The sequence below is a fragment of the Engraulis encrasicolus genome, chromosome 9 (assembly GCF_034702125.1).
Source record: "Engraulis encrasicolus isolate BLACKSEA-1 chromosome 9, IST_EnEncr_1.0, whole genome shotgun sequence".
NCBI classification, from domain to species: domain Eukaryota; kingdom Metazoa; phylum Chordata; class Actinopteri; order Clupeiformes; family Engraulidae; genus Engraulis; species Engraulis encrasicolus.
In genome coordinates, this window is record NC_085865.1 from 29169059 (window position 1) to 29184058 (window position 15000).

Genomic DNA, 15000 nt, shown 5'->3' on the forward strand with positions numbered 1-15000 from the left:
GGCCAGCGTTGTCAGATCTCCAGGAGATGAAACAGAATGTCTACTGTGCGCTTGCACAACAGTAGGCCTATATGGACTTGGGCATGGACATATTGTATGAGATGGTGGTGTTATGGGAGACAAACTTCACTAGGGCCTGTCATCCTGGGTTCAGAAAGTAAAAATCCTTTACTCATATTTGTTTCAGCCACTCAATGAACCAGCTGATCCTAATTACCACACCCCATAAAGGCAGGTTGATATAGCACAAGCTAAAGGAATATCTGGCAGGAATTTTACTTTCTGTTTTTTTCGGTTTCTGTGTTTTCGTCCAAGATCTTCTCCAATAAAAATTGAAGGTTGATGTGCTCTGCGTTGTGTTTTCACTAACTCAAGTCTTGGCGTTGTATTTAAAAGGCTTAATCAGGATACAATTTATTGAAGATAAAAATAGATTACAAGATGGAAGATTACAAATAAAAGAAGTCAGACACGCTGCCCCTCTTCAGATTCAACTCTGTCACTGGTGGTAGTGGTAGAGGAGCACATTCGGCAATCAGAGGGTTGCAGGTTCGAGCCCCGCTCTGGCTGACCCCATCGTTGTGTCGATGCGCAAGATGCTTAACCCCAAATTGGTCCTGGTGGCAGGGCGGTGCCCTGCGTGGCCGTCACAGTCACCGGTGTGAATGTGAATGTAAATGGGTGGATGTCAGGCATGCAATGTAATCGAGTGCTCTAAGGAATGGAAAGGCTATATCTAATAAAATAATCTAAAAAAAACAATGTCAAAACTTGTCATGCCCCGACCTGCCATGCCCCGACCTGCCATGCCCCAACCTGCCAGCAGATGCCGCCAGTCTGCCTCAACCCCTGGCAATCGGCCTGGGAGACCCCAGACACCTAGGCCGGGCCCTGACCCTGCCAAGCAGCCTGGGAGACCCCGTGGCAGGTGATCAGTGGAATCACCTGCAGCCCACTCTTCAACTCATGGCACATGCCTTACTTAAGCCTTTGACATTCATTGTGACCTTGCTCGGTCATGAGGATTCCCTGCCCCTGCCAACACTGAACTCTATGCTCCGAATCAACTTTGCTGTGCTTGCTCCAAGAGGAACTCTTTATTGTGAACTTTGCCATTGCCCTCTCCATGGTCGTAAGAAACCTCCTTTGTTCTGTTTGAATGCTGCAAAGACTTTATGTTGAGAATCCTGAAGAATGAGAATTCATACCTTTGTTCATTACCCTTGTGGAAGAAGATTTATGTTTTGAATACCTACCTTTGTTGACTGAAGACCTTTGGAAAAGATTTATGTTATCCCGAACACTTACCCGAGTTATTGTTATTGAAGACCTGTGAAAAGAAAAAATAAACCTCACTCATTCAGCCTGATCTTTTGTCTCCCGCATTAGTGCTCTGATTGAATTGTCACAGCATGACCGAGCCACGAATGAGCACTGCGGAGACTGAAGATCTTCGATCGGTAATGAGCAGAATGGGAGAAGCATACGGTGAGCAGGAGAGACGCGTCCAAAAGATGGCACAAACCATGGACCGAATGAACACCGCTCTCCAATCCCTCACTCAAGCTGTGGCCAGGATCAACATCACACCGCCACCTCCAACCCCAGCCACAGTAACCTCGCCTTCACCAGCCCCTACAGCCACAGGCCTGCGCCCAGATGTACGCCTTCCCTCACCTCAGAGGTTTGATGGAGACCCTGATGCCTGCCGTGGATTCTTAACTCAATGCGCATTGTCCTTCCAACTACATCCCAGCAGCTTCCCCAGCGAAGAGGCGAAGGTGGCATACATCACCAGACTGATGACAGGCAAGGCATTGGTGTGGGCTACAGCGCTCTGGGAGAAAGACTTGCCCATCTGCCACAATGCATCTGAATTCATTGACCAAGTCCAAGCGGTCTTTGGGCACCCCACCAACCAAAGAGAATCAGCCAAGCGTCTCCTTCAGCTGAAGCAAGGCAAGCGGTCTGCTGCAGAGTATGCCATTGAGTTTCGCACCCTGGCTACAGAAGCTGGCTGGGAGGGAGATTGCCTGATGGCCACCTTTTACCATGGGCTTCAAGACAACCTGAAAGACGCTCTTGTCAACCGAGAGTGGGGTCGTAACGTGGAGGAATTGATTGCCCTCACCTCTGAATTAGACCTCCGAGCTCGGGAGCGCAGACGAGAACGCACCTCCAGTTTCCAGTTTCCTGCTTTCCTCCCAAAGAAGCCATCAACAAACCAGACCGCTTCCAAGGATGCAGAGGAGCCAATGCAGTTGGGACGGTCTCGACTTTCCCTAGAAGAGAAGGACAGAAGAAGACGAGAGAATCTGTGCCTGTACTGTGGGAAGTCTGACCACTTCTATGACAAATGCCCCGAGCTAACGGGAAAAGGCATGGCTCACTAGGACCAAGAGGACCTCTAGTGAGCAGAGCAGCAAGGTCCTCTCACCCCACCTCACGGCTGCAGCTCCCTGTGACGCTTGAATGGGAGAACACCACTAATGGCAGCACATCTGTCCAAGCACTGGTAGACTCAGGTGCCGAGGAAAACCTAATGGACATCACCCTAGCCAAACAACTCCAAGTACCCATTGAGGTGAGTCCCTCTCCATACTCTGTTCAGGCCCTAGACGGCCGACCCCTAGGGTCGGGTAAAATAGAGTATGTCACCAAGCCTCTTACTATGAGAGTGGGTAATAGTCATGTTGAGTCCTGTAAATTCTTTCTGATTTCGTCACCTAAAGAAACTGTTGTACTGGGTTACCCCTGGCTTAGAGCCCACAACCCCCAGTTTGACTGGAAAAGGGGAACATTTCTATCTTGGAGCCCTGCATGTTCTAAGACTTGCAGAAGTAAAGCACTTGAACCCCATGGCGCATATGGAGCTACCGTTGAACGAATTCCAAGACTGCCTTCAGAATTGCCAGAGGTAGACCTCACACTTGTTCCTCAGCAATACCATGACCTTGCGGATGTCTTCTCTAAAACTAAAGCCTGTACCCTTCCTCCACATAGACCTTATGACATGGCCATTGACCTGCTTCCAGGAACCATGCCGCCAAGAGGCAGACTCTACCCACTATCTGTGCCTGAGACCAAAGCGATGGAGGAATACATCCAGGAATCTCTGAGAAACGGTTTGATACGCCCATCCACATCCCCTGCATCAGCAGGATTTTTCTTTGTGTCCAAGAAAGACGGCGGTCTCCGCCCTTGTATTGATTACAGAGGCTTGAACAAAATCACTGTCAAAAATAAGTACCCACTTCCCCTAATGTCCACTGCTTATGACCTACTCAAGGGCGCAAAGATCTTCTCCAAGCTGGATCTGCGAAATGCGTATCACCTGGTCCGTGTCAGACAAGGGGATGAGTGGAAGACGGCTTTCAGCACTCACAGCGGCCATTATGAATACAAAGTCATGCCTTTTGGTCTATCTAACAGCCCTTCTGTCTTTCAGGCCCTAGTGAACGATGTGCTGAGAGAACTGATCAACAGGTGTGTCTTTGTATTTTTGGATGACATACAAATATTTTCTGAAGACATTGAATCCCATGTTGTGCAGGTCCGCCAAGTGTTGAAACTTCTACTGGACAACCATCTCTATGTCAAGTTGGAGAAAAGCCAATTCCATGTAACTGACACCTCCTTCTTAGGTTTCAAAATCTTACCAGAGGGGGTCTCCATGGACCCTGGAAAAGTGCAAGCTGTACTTGACTGGCCTGAACCAACATCCCTGAAGCAGGTCCAACGCTTTATTGGCTTTGCTAATTTCTATAGGCGTTTCATTCGAAATTTCAGCAGCATTGCAGCACCCATCACAACACTCACCCGGGGGCGATCGTCCAAAATCAAATGGACCACTGAAGCACAGACAGCCTTTGACTCCCTGAAGAAGCTCTTCACCACTGCACCCATCCTACGGCACCCAAACACCGCTCTTCCCTTTGTGGTCGAAGTGGACGCATCCAGCACTGGAGTAGGGGCAATCCTCTCTCAAAGGTCGCCCCAGGATGACAAGGTCCATCCATGTGCCTTCTACTCCAAGAAGTTGACGCCCACCGAACAAAGGTATGATGCAGGGGACCGAGAGCTACTGGCCATCAAACTCGCATTAGAAGAGTGGAGGCATTGGCTAGAGGGGGCTACTCACCAATTCCAAGTGTTAACTGACCACAAAAACTTGCAGTATCTAAAGGAAGCCAGGAGGCTTAACCCTCGTCAAGCACGCTGGGCACTGTTTTTTAACCGCTTTGACTTTATACTCACCTACAGGCCGGGTACAAAGAACACCAAAGCAGACGCCCTCTCCCGTCAGCACGACTGCAATGAAGCGGCAGCTCCTCCAGAGAACATCATTCCCCGGAACCGAGTGATCGGGCAAGTACGTCTCGCTTTGGAAGACTCCATCCTCCGGGCCCAGAGAACTGAACCAAACCCAGGAGGTGGGCCAACAGGATGCCTGTTTGTACCCTCATCAATGCGTTCTGAGGTACTGAGGTGGGGCCACAATGAACATTGGGTTGGGCACCCGGGTGAGCAAAGAACATCAGATTTCCTTGGCCGCCGTTTTTGGTGGCCTGACATGTATAAACAAATTTCTGATTATGTTAAGGCCTGTACTATTTGTAGCACCCAAAAGTCCTCACACCAAGCCCCAACTGGACTGCTTCGCCCACTCCCAATTCCCAGTCGCCCATGGTCCCATCTGTCCATGGACTTCATCTCAGGGTTACCGGAGTCTGAAGGCAATACAGTAATTCTGGTGATTGTTGACCGTTTTTCTAAAGCCTCTCACTTTGTTCCTCTTCCCAAGTTACCTACGGCCAAGGAAACAGCTGAAGTTGTTCTGAAGGAGGTGGTCCGTTACCATGGGGTCCCCGCCGACGTGGTATCTGACCGGGGTCCACAGTTCGTGTCCAGGTATTGGAAAGCTTTCTGGTCTCTCTTTAACACATCTGTCAGTCTCTCTTCAGGATTCCATCCCCAGTCAAATGGGCAGACTGAGAGGATCAACCAGGAGCTGGAGAAGTACCTGCGCTGCGTGATCTCTGACAACCCCAAGTCCTGGAGCAAGATGCTTCTCTGGGCAGAGATTGCCCATAATCAACTGACCTCCACCTCTACCGGTATGTGCCCATTTGAAGTTCAATGTGGATACTTACCACCATTCTTTCCCTCTGAGCAACCCAGTGTCACTGTCCCCTCTGCTGAAGCTGCTGTGGCTAGGTGTAGGCGAGCCTGGAAGCGGGCCCACGCCGCCCTGAAGCGATCAGCCATGCGTGCCCAGCGTTTTGCCAATCGCAAGAGAAGGGTGAACCCTTCGTTCAGGACGGGCCAGAGGGTGTGGCTGTGCACACGGGACCTTCCTCTGCGCGTCGAATCAAAGAAATTCAAACCACGCTACATTGGCCCATTCAGAGTTGTACGGCGCATAAACCCAGTGGCCTACCAGCTTGCTTTGCCTAGGTCTCTTCGGGTGAGTCCAGTTTTCCATGTCTCTCTGTTGAAACCGGTTCTAACATCACCTTTGTCTCCTTCTACACCCCCACCTCCAGCTCCTCGCCTTGTGGCTGGCGGTCCTGTGTACACGGTCAATCGCCTCCTGGACTCCCGAAGAGTGGGCAGAGGGGAGCAGTTCCTGGTCGATTGGCTTGGCTATGGTCCGGAGGAGCGCTGCTGGGTGCCATCACGCCACATCGTGGACAAGTCGCTCATCCGTGACTTCCGCCGAGACCATCCTGGGGCTCCTGGACCGTCTGGTGACGGTCGTAGAGAGGGGGGTACTGTCATGCCCCGACCTGCCATGCCCCGACCTGCCATGCCCCAACCTGCCAGCAGATGCCGCCAATCTGCCTCAGCCCCTGGCAATCGGCCTGGGAAACCCCAGACACCTAGGCCGGGCCCTGACCCTGCCAAGCAGCCTGGGAGACCCCGTGGCAGGTGATCAGTGGAATCACCTGCAGCCCACTCTTCAACTCATGGCACATGCCTTACTTAAGCCTTTGACATTCATTGTGACCTTGCTCGGTCATGAGGATTCCCTGCCCCTGCCAACACTGAACTCTATGCTCCGAATCAACTTTGCTGTGCTTGCTCCAAGAGGAACTCTTTATTGTGAACTTTGCCATTGCCCTCTCCATGGTCGTAAGAAACCTCCTTTGTTCTGTTTGAATGCTGCAAAGACTTTATGTTGAGAATCCTGAAGAATGAGAATTCATACCTTTGTTCATTACCCTTGTGGAAGAAGATTTATGTTTTGAATACCTACCTTTGTTGACTGAAGACCTTTGGAAAAGATGTATGTTATCCCGAACACTTACCTGAGTTATTGTTATTGAAGACCTGTGAAAAGAAAAAAAATAAACCTCACTCATTCAGCCTGATCTTTTGTCTCCCGCATTAGTGCTCTGATTGAATTGTCACAAAACTATGACCCAAGGTTTTATACCTCGAACCACGTTATTAACGAAAGACACAGGCACAAGACACTAAACATGGAAAATTCCCGTTGGTTCCCAGGTGGGCTTCCAATTTCACTTAATCTGTATTACAGTGCTTATTTACAGTAGTTTCATTACCGTTATGTTGTGTATGCTACTGGACACCTTACTTTCCTTCAGGATTAATAAAGTTGGACAACTCTCTTCTGTTTTACAGGAGCTCCAGGGCCAGGACTTTGCCCTGAAGCAGAACCTGGTGCAGCAGTGTAGCTTCTACCATGATTGGCCTAGGCTGTCCGTCCAGAAGGTGGCCAACCTGCTGCAGATGAAGACTTTCCCCGCTCATCATGGTAATGAACATCCTGAATACTCATGGTAACACCATCGTAATCCTCAATACTCATCGCGCACGCGCACACACACACACACACACACACACACACGCACACGCGCGCACACACACACGCACACACACACAGCCCTACCTTAATATCTTTGTGGGGACTTCCATTCACATTAACCCTAACAATAGCTGAAGAATGCTAAACTGTGCCCAATCCCTAAAGCCGGCCTCAAACTACACGACTCCCAATTTTGTGTCCGATTTTGACGTTGGGGTGCACCACACACTAGGGCTGCACGATTATGGAAAAAATCATAATCACGATTATTTTGGCAAAATCATAATCACGATTATTAATCACGATTATTGATTTGCATGAGCAAATAAAATGAATTGTAATAATTATGTAAAGGCAATAGCATGAAACTTAAGTGGACAGATTTCTGGCCAGAAACACCAGCCTGTCAGTATGTTCTGGCTTCAAGGACGCTCTCAAAAGTAGGTCACTATTGCCACGATTAAATCACGATTAAAATCATGAGTTCGATTTCACTATTTTATCACGATTTTGATTATTTTTCGATTAATTGTGCAGCCCTATTACACACTAGAAGAGAATCACACCTGTCAATCTTATCCCTGGTCGTAACCACCCAAGACAATGCCCGACGTTCTATTTCCAGTCGCAAATATCAAACACTGTTTGACGAGGAAATCTTTCCCGACAATCGCTTGCGATGGTGCTGGGGGGTAACGTTCCACCGATTGTCGTAAGAGGGGTTTTCAGCCAAGAATCGGGCCGATAGTCGTGTAGTTTGAGCCTAGCTTAACTTTAACCTGTCAGTGAGAAAATGTTTTTACACTTTCACTTTTACCAGTAACAGCAAAATTAAAGAACACACACACACACACACACACACACACACACACACACACACACACACACACACACACACACACACACACACACACACACACACACACACACAGCCTGGGAGTCGTGGTCAGTCCAATGCTGTTGAAGCAGGCTCGAGTGCAGACTGTTTCACAGTGTGGAGAGTCAGTGAAGAAGGGTTTGACGTGTCCCTTTGTGCATGTGTAATGTAATGTAAGTGCTGGTGAAGGAGGGGCAGCTATTTAGTGCTACTGTCTTTTTGCTTACACACCATTGTCACAACAGACGTGTCTTCCCCCTTTTCAGTTTCTACTCAAACAAATAAAATTACAAAGCAGATTCTCACGTTTTAAATGAAACATAAAAAACAGAAATGCACTCAGAGATCGCAGACCTCCTTCAAAGAAGCTGTTTGATAGAACATTTGACTATGTTACACCCTATTTTTATTGTACGTCTCTCTGCTTTCTTTTTGTGGAGTTAGAAAATGGAATGTCAAAACAAAGAGGTTGGATATATAATAAAGAGGAATCGAAACACGCCCACTCAATGCAAAAGCGTGTGGTCAAAATTTCGTCTCCTAAGGGGGCGTTGTCCCTCCTTCTTCTTCTCTTTTCGTGGTGTTTGCACAAGACGTGCGCTACCGCCATCTACAGCGCTAAGGGCACTCCATTTATTCTCAACCTCAAGACTCCGAAGGTCTCCTAATCGAAGGTCTCCTAAAGGGGCGTCACCCGAAAGTGGATACCGGAAAATAACCTGCCTGCTTTATCTCCCTCTCACATACACCTCTCTGGTCAAAATTCGCCCTGTCACGCAATTCAATTTGCGGTCACTAGGAGCGTCTAGATTTCTAGCAATTGTGAAGAATCTTTTTAAAAATCTTGGTTCTGGTTCGTGATCCAGATCGCCACCAAACTTTAATCATTTGTTTCAGTGGTCATTTCCAACAACTCCACAAAGTTTCATTGAAATCCGTTCATGAGTTTTTGAGTTATCCTGATGACAAGCAGACAAACAGACAGACAAACAAACAGACAGACAGATAGACAGACAAACAACTGAAAACATAACCTCCTTGGCAGAGGTAATAAGACATTGACAATAATCACACATTCACACAAACACACACACAAACACGCACGCACGCACGCACGCACGCACGCACGCACGCACGCACGCACGCACGCACGCACGCACACACACACACACACACACACACACACACACAGCCATCATAGCCATCATAGCTACATAGCAGCAAATCAAAATCAGTGTCCTTCTCCATGTGCAGTTCTGGTGAAGGAGGGCCGGGTATGTCCATTCATCGCCTTCATCCATAAGGGAGAGTGCAATATCCTGCAGGACATCGGGACTGTCATGAAGCTAGCCAAGAGGGTGAGTCACCCTGCATGTGTGTGTGTGTGTGTGTGTGTGTGTGTGTGTGTGTGTGTGTGTGTGTGTGTGTGTGTGTGTGTGTGTGTGTGTGTGTGTGTGTGTGTGTGCGTCTGTCTGTGTGTGTGTGTGTGTGTGCGTGTTTGTGTGTGTCGGTGTATTTGTGCATGTGCAACTGCTATCACCTCCCACAGTGTTTGTTTTTGAAGTCAGCATGGTGTGCGATTGCATCTATACAACTACACTGTGAGTGTTTGTCCTGTATGTTTATGTGTGTTTGTGTTTATTTGCTGATGTGTGTGTGTGTGTGTGTGTGTGTGTGTGTGTGTGTGTGTGTGAGTGTGTGTGTGTGTGAGTGTGTGTGTGTGTGTGTGTGTGTGTGTGTGTGTGTGTGTGTGTGTGTGTGTGTGTGTGTGTGTGTGTGTGTGTGTGTGTGTGTGTGTGTGTGTGTGTGTGTGTGTGTGTGTGTATTTCTGACTCTGTGTCTGTACCTGTAGGGCCGTATCAACTGTGTGGTTGTTGGGCAGCTGGGTCCCCTGGAGTCGTTTGGGGAGGTGAGCATCCTGACAGACCAGCCCTCCCCCTGCACTGTGGTCACACAGACCCCTGTACAGGCTGGCATCATCGCACCGGACAAGCTAAAAGGTAACACACGCGCACGCATGTACGCACGCACATACACATAAAGGTGCACACGCACACATACACGCACACGCATACACACACACGCACGCACACACACACACACACGCACACACGCACACACACACACTAACAAGCTTGTTTTAGTTAATTGTGGGGACCTTCTAGTGACTCCCATTCATATCTAACTTAACAATATCTAACTGAACCCAGACCAAAACAAACCCTAACCCTGCTCAACTATTCGATTTGCTCCCCCAAAAGGACCCTTTGCCAGGTTTTTGCATCCTAATGGGAACTTTTTGAGCCCACATAGGTACATAAACATGCACGCATACATGCACGCCAGGGCTTGAAAACGAAATTATTTTTCAATCATTCCGTTCCGAACAATTCAGGTAGACCTTTATTTAACATTTTCGTTCCTGAATTCGTTCTGACACCAAAATTTCGTTCCTGAACCGGTTCAGAACGCAAAATATTGTTCCTTCTTGTCGTTCCCGGAAGTGTTTTGCGGGCCTATCAAGTCTATTTTTATGGACGGTACCTTATACCTAGAATAGGCGTACCCATTAGTATTTGCCCTTGATTTACACAGTAGCTACTCTATCCCCAAAAATATTAGGCTAAATCACAGGCGGCATCCAAAAACATTCAGATAGGCTATCCCTCTCACATTCTGGATACGTGCTTAACTCCTTACCTGGCTGTAAGTTTTATCCATATGGAGATCTTACGCTATAATTCCAAACCCTGCATGGTGTAGACATGGTGTAGCTGGTCTGTTGCTGACAAATATCTCCAATTTCCTGTTTAACTCTACAGCGCAAACACTTCAATGTATGCTTCAGGGTATGCTTTTGTGAAATGTTATAATATATATAGAGAACGAAATAAACCGTTATTAACTGGTTTTGTGGATTCTGTTCAGGAACAGTTGAAGACCATTTCGTTTTCGTTTCTGTTTCTGCTCCTCATAAAATTGCGTAAAATTCCTTTCGTTCCCGTTTTCGGTTTTCGTTCCTTGAACCGGTTCGAAGCTCTGACGCACGCACCAAAAACATAGAAGTCTTCTAATGTCTGCATGCATTGTTACAGTAGGCCGCCTGTCACCAAGACAACAATCCATAGTCATACCCATTGGCCATGGCCACGGCTTCCAATCATCCCTTAAAGTTCTCTCGGAAAGCGAGGAGCCGTCATTTTGATTGATTGGGCTGTTGGGAATACACTCAGACTCTGCAGAGGTGTAAACAAATGCTAGATGTGTTAAATCTAACACAAGGAAACAATTTGCCACTTTGCCACTGTGGTTTTGTTTCGTAAGCATTCATCACCACTCTTGTCTTGAGAGAGAAAATTGAGCAACTACTCTTTGTGTCATCCGCACATTTTCTTGCTAATTAAAAGCTAAAACATGCATGGCTGGCTGCACCCCACCAACCATCTTGATGATGCGTGTGTTGTGTAGTTCTGTGGTTCAAATTGGGAAACTTCTTTCAACTCTCATGTAAACAACTTGTACCGTATGTACATTTTTCAGTTAAAATCATTTCACAGCCCTTCCACGTACTGTGTCATGGTTACCAGTGGCAGGGACTTGGCAATTACCGTGCAGTTTGATAAATGCAGTGTATCTAATCTTTTTTAGCATCTAAAAGACTGCATGTAAGACTGTGTTCATTGACATGTACAAAACTGCTATGTTTTCATTATTGACTCTTATTGATTCTTGTTAGCACTTCAAAAAGCTTGTGTTATAGCCAAAAGCACTGCCAATAGTGACAACGCTTCCTGCTCTGCTCCTTTTTCTCAGCTATGTGTTAGAGCCCTCAAACTCACAAATGCCACCATTTCAATTTTTGTTCTGTGTAATACAATAATGTCATAAAAAAAAGTACACGGTCATAAATCATGCAGGAATAAGTAGTCAGCACGCAGGCACTGTAAATTAGCTTACGGTAGGCACAGCACAGGCTTAGTCTCTTTTCCCAAAGGTACTCCCTCCTAGGAACACAAATATCTTTTGTGTTTTTTTCCCCCACCTCCTCGAACAAGGGGGTAATTCAATTCCAATTCTGTATCTGTCCTGTATGTACTGTAATGGGCGGATTTTGACAATAGCGCTGAGTATGGAGGCCTTTCACTACCTTAAGACAGCTTCTGGTTTGAAGCCAGAACTTCATAATGCTTCTTTGAGTCTGCCCCGTTATAGATCCCAGGGTTACACACACACACACACACACACACACACACACACACACACACACACACACACACACACACACACACACACACACACACACACACACACACCACTACACACACAATGAAGATATTTTTGCAGGGGGGGCTGCCATCAATGAAGGCATGGCAGACATTTTAAAACACGTACTTGGACCTGAAGATAAACAGCAGATACAGTTATATTAGCGAGCGAGCGAGCGAGAGCTGGACCCCGGACCAGTCCGACGCAAACCACAGACAGGGCACTTATATTTATATATATCGAGCAGCATGAACAGGAAAAATGCGGTAACATTAGAAAGTGCTGCTTGGGCTGCCAAACACACACACACACACACACACACACACACACACACACACACACACACACACACAAACACACACACACAGCGGCAGCCTAGCCTTGCGAGGCCCCTCTTGCTTCGGCCGGCTTCTAGAACTTTCCTTCAGATGTCACATGAGTGCACGGCGGCGTCCTCAGAGCGCACAGGGGCCTGCTGTAGAGTGGGGAGGAGAGCGGGGAGAGAGCCGTGCATGAAGCACGGAGCATGAAGCACGGAGCAGACTCCGCTAGCTGGCTGGCTGGCTGGCTGGCTGGCTGGCTCAGGTCCTAATTTGTAATGCGTATGCCTGCTCTGTCGCCCTGAATCATGTGATAGTCTCTTCCTCTCCTCCAAGTCTCCTCTCCTTGCCTGGGTCTGATTGTCACTCCTGCTCCACTCTGCCTTTCTCCTGTCCTCGGCTCCTTGACTGCTTGCTTGTCTGTCCTCTCCTCTCCTCCTCTTCTGTCCATGTTTTTTGTCTGCTTTCACACACCTCTCCTCCTCTCCTCCACATCTCCTTCCTCCCTTCCTCTTTTCCCCTTCTTGTTCTCTTCTTTGTTCTGTTCTCCCATGCTCTCCTCCTCTCTTCTTTGCTGTGTGCCACACCCTCTCTCTCCGTATTCTTCTCTCCTCTCCTTCCTATTACTCTCTCATGCTTTCCTCGCCTCTCCTTCTCCTCTCTTTCTCCTCTCCTCTCCTCTCCTCTCCTCTCCTCTCCTCTCCTCTCCTCTCCTCTCCTCTCCTCTCCTCTCCTCTCCTCGCCTCTCCTCGCCTCTCCTCTTCCTCTCCTCTTCCTCTCCTCTCTGCTCTCTCCCTACTCTGCTGTGGCATGGCGTGGCTCACACAAACTCTGTGTTTTTGGCCTGTAGAGCGCGTGCTGTGACATGCTCCGTGCCAAATCTAATAATAAGAAAGCTTACCACAGCAGTGTGTCGCAAAGCACCACGTGAGGAGCGCAACACCACTCCACAGCACATACTACAATCCATGCCACTCTATTCCAGTCTGTATCTATCCCAATTCAGCCCAATTACAGTGCAGATCATGTCAACTCTAACCTCCCTAACACACCCCCAACCCAAAATTCTACCTGTATATGCAAGACACATTTCAATGATCTTGCCCGTGACATTAATCAATACTTTCATGACTTACCAACGGGACCAAACATGCCTTTTAATCTGGTTTTAATTTTGGTCAACCTTTTCGATGTGTTGTTGGGATTCTATTGACCTAATTATAATATTCATAAATATAATTTTGGTCACAACCTCATCGCAGACAATAGTACCTGATATACGTGGTGCTCCCCTTGGGGGGCCTAGACCTCCAGGTTAAGAACCAATGTTCTGCTCTGCTCCAATACAGTGCAGTCCAGTCCAGACTAGTGCAGCACACTCTGTTCCTGTCCAGTGATGCGACACTGAGGACAGGTTGAGGCCAAAACATGTCTGTGTATGGACATGATGCAACAAACTTATGTTAAGAATATAACCTATAGAGTATGGTCTTTCCTAACTATACATGTATATGTCAGTGCAGACCAGTGCAGTCCACACACAGTTTGATTCAACCAGCTCTGAATCAGCTGATTGCAATGAGTACTCAAGACAGGTAGACTACTCTGTGAAGTCACCTGTGTTGGAAGGATTATTTATAAAAATAAAAGCAATAAATACACAGATAAAACACAATAAAACAGTGGCAAAGACATAAAAAGCAAGTGGCATTGCTGTGGGAATGAGGATGAACGCTCAATGATTGGAGACACCCAACATCATGGACTATTAGAACAGAACAGACATACAGTATGCAGTCCAATCCAGACCAGTCGACTCAAGCCCATCCCCGTCTAGTCCCTGTCTCCATCCCATTACAAACGTGTCTCTCAGAAGGAGGACGAACACTTGACGAATGGAGACACCCAACACCATACATTATTAGGAACAGAGATTGTCAATGTACTCCACTCCACTGTTAACCCATGCCAGTCAACTCCATGCCAGTCTGTCTCGCCCATTAGCCCATTACAGTGTACAGGCATCTTGACTCTTGGGATTGGGATGAACATATCATGGATGAACATTCAGCCAATGTATGCAGACACACAACATCATGGAATATTGGCAGCCCAATCCAGACCAGCCAACTCAAGCTCATCACCGTCTGGTCTACTCCATCTCATTACAAATATGGCTGTCGGAATGAGGACAAACACTTGATGATTGGAGACACACAACATCGTGGAATATTGGCCCGTCCGGAACAGACATTGGCAGTCTAGAACTCAGCACTCTTATCCAGTCAACTCCAGGCCATTCCAGCCCAGCCCATTGCATTACAGGCATGGCTGTTGGAAAAGGGACGAACACTGATGACTGGAGACACACAGCATCATGTAATATTGTAAACCAGTCAACTCCATGCCAGTCCGGCCAAGACCAGTCTAGTCCATTACAGTGCGTGTCACGTGGCTCTTGGGATTTGGATGAGCACATATGGAGCCAAAGCTGACACATGCAAGCCAATCCAGTCCAGTTCGGTCCAACCCACCACAGTATACAGTAGAGGCATGATGATTGGACATTGATGAATGCAGACACATGCATGCATCATGGAATAAGAGCCGGAGAAGACATTATGGGTCTGCTCGTAAACTAGTTCAGTCCAGTCAACTCCAGCCCAGTCAACTCTATCCCAATTCAGCCAAGTCTATCCAGTCTA

At 47.6% G+C, this 15000-nt stretch overlaps 1 protein-coding gene across 2 annotated transcripts in view; it reads left to right on the forward strand.

Annotated features, from left to right (window-relative positions):
- Window positions 1-15000, forward strand: part of cnbd1 (cyclic nucleotide binding domain containing 1) — a 38095-nt gene that overhangs the window by 18445 nt on the left and 4650 nt on the right. For both annotated transcript variants that reach the window (XM_063206885.1, XM_063206886.1), the window contains 3 exons: window positions 6649-6781; window positions 8964-9067; window positions 9562-9709. In XM_063206885.1, the coding sequence (XP_063062955.1) occupies window positions 6649-6781; window positions 8964-9067; window positions 9562-9709 (385 nt within the window). The remainder of the gene's footprint in view (window positions 1-6648; window positions 6782-8963; window positions 9068-9561; window positions 9710-15000) is intronic.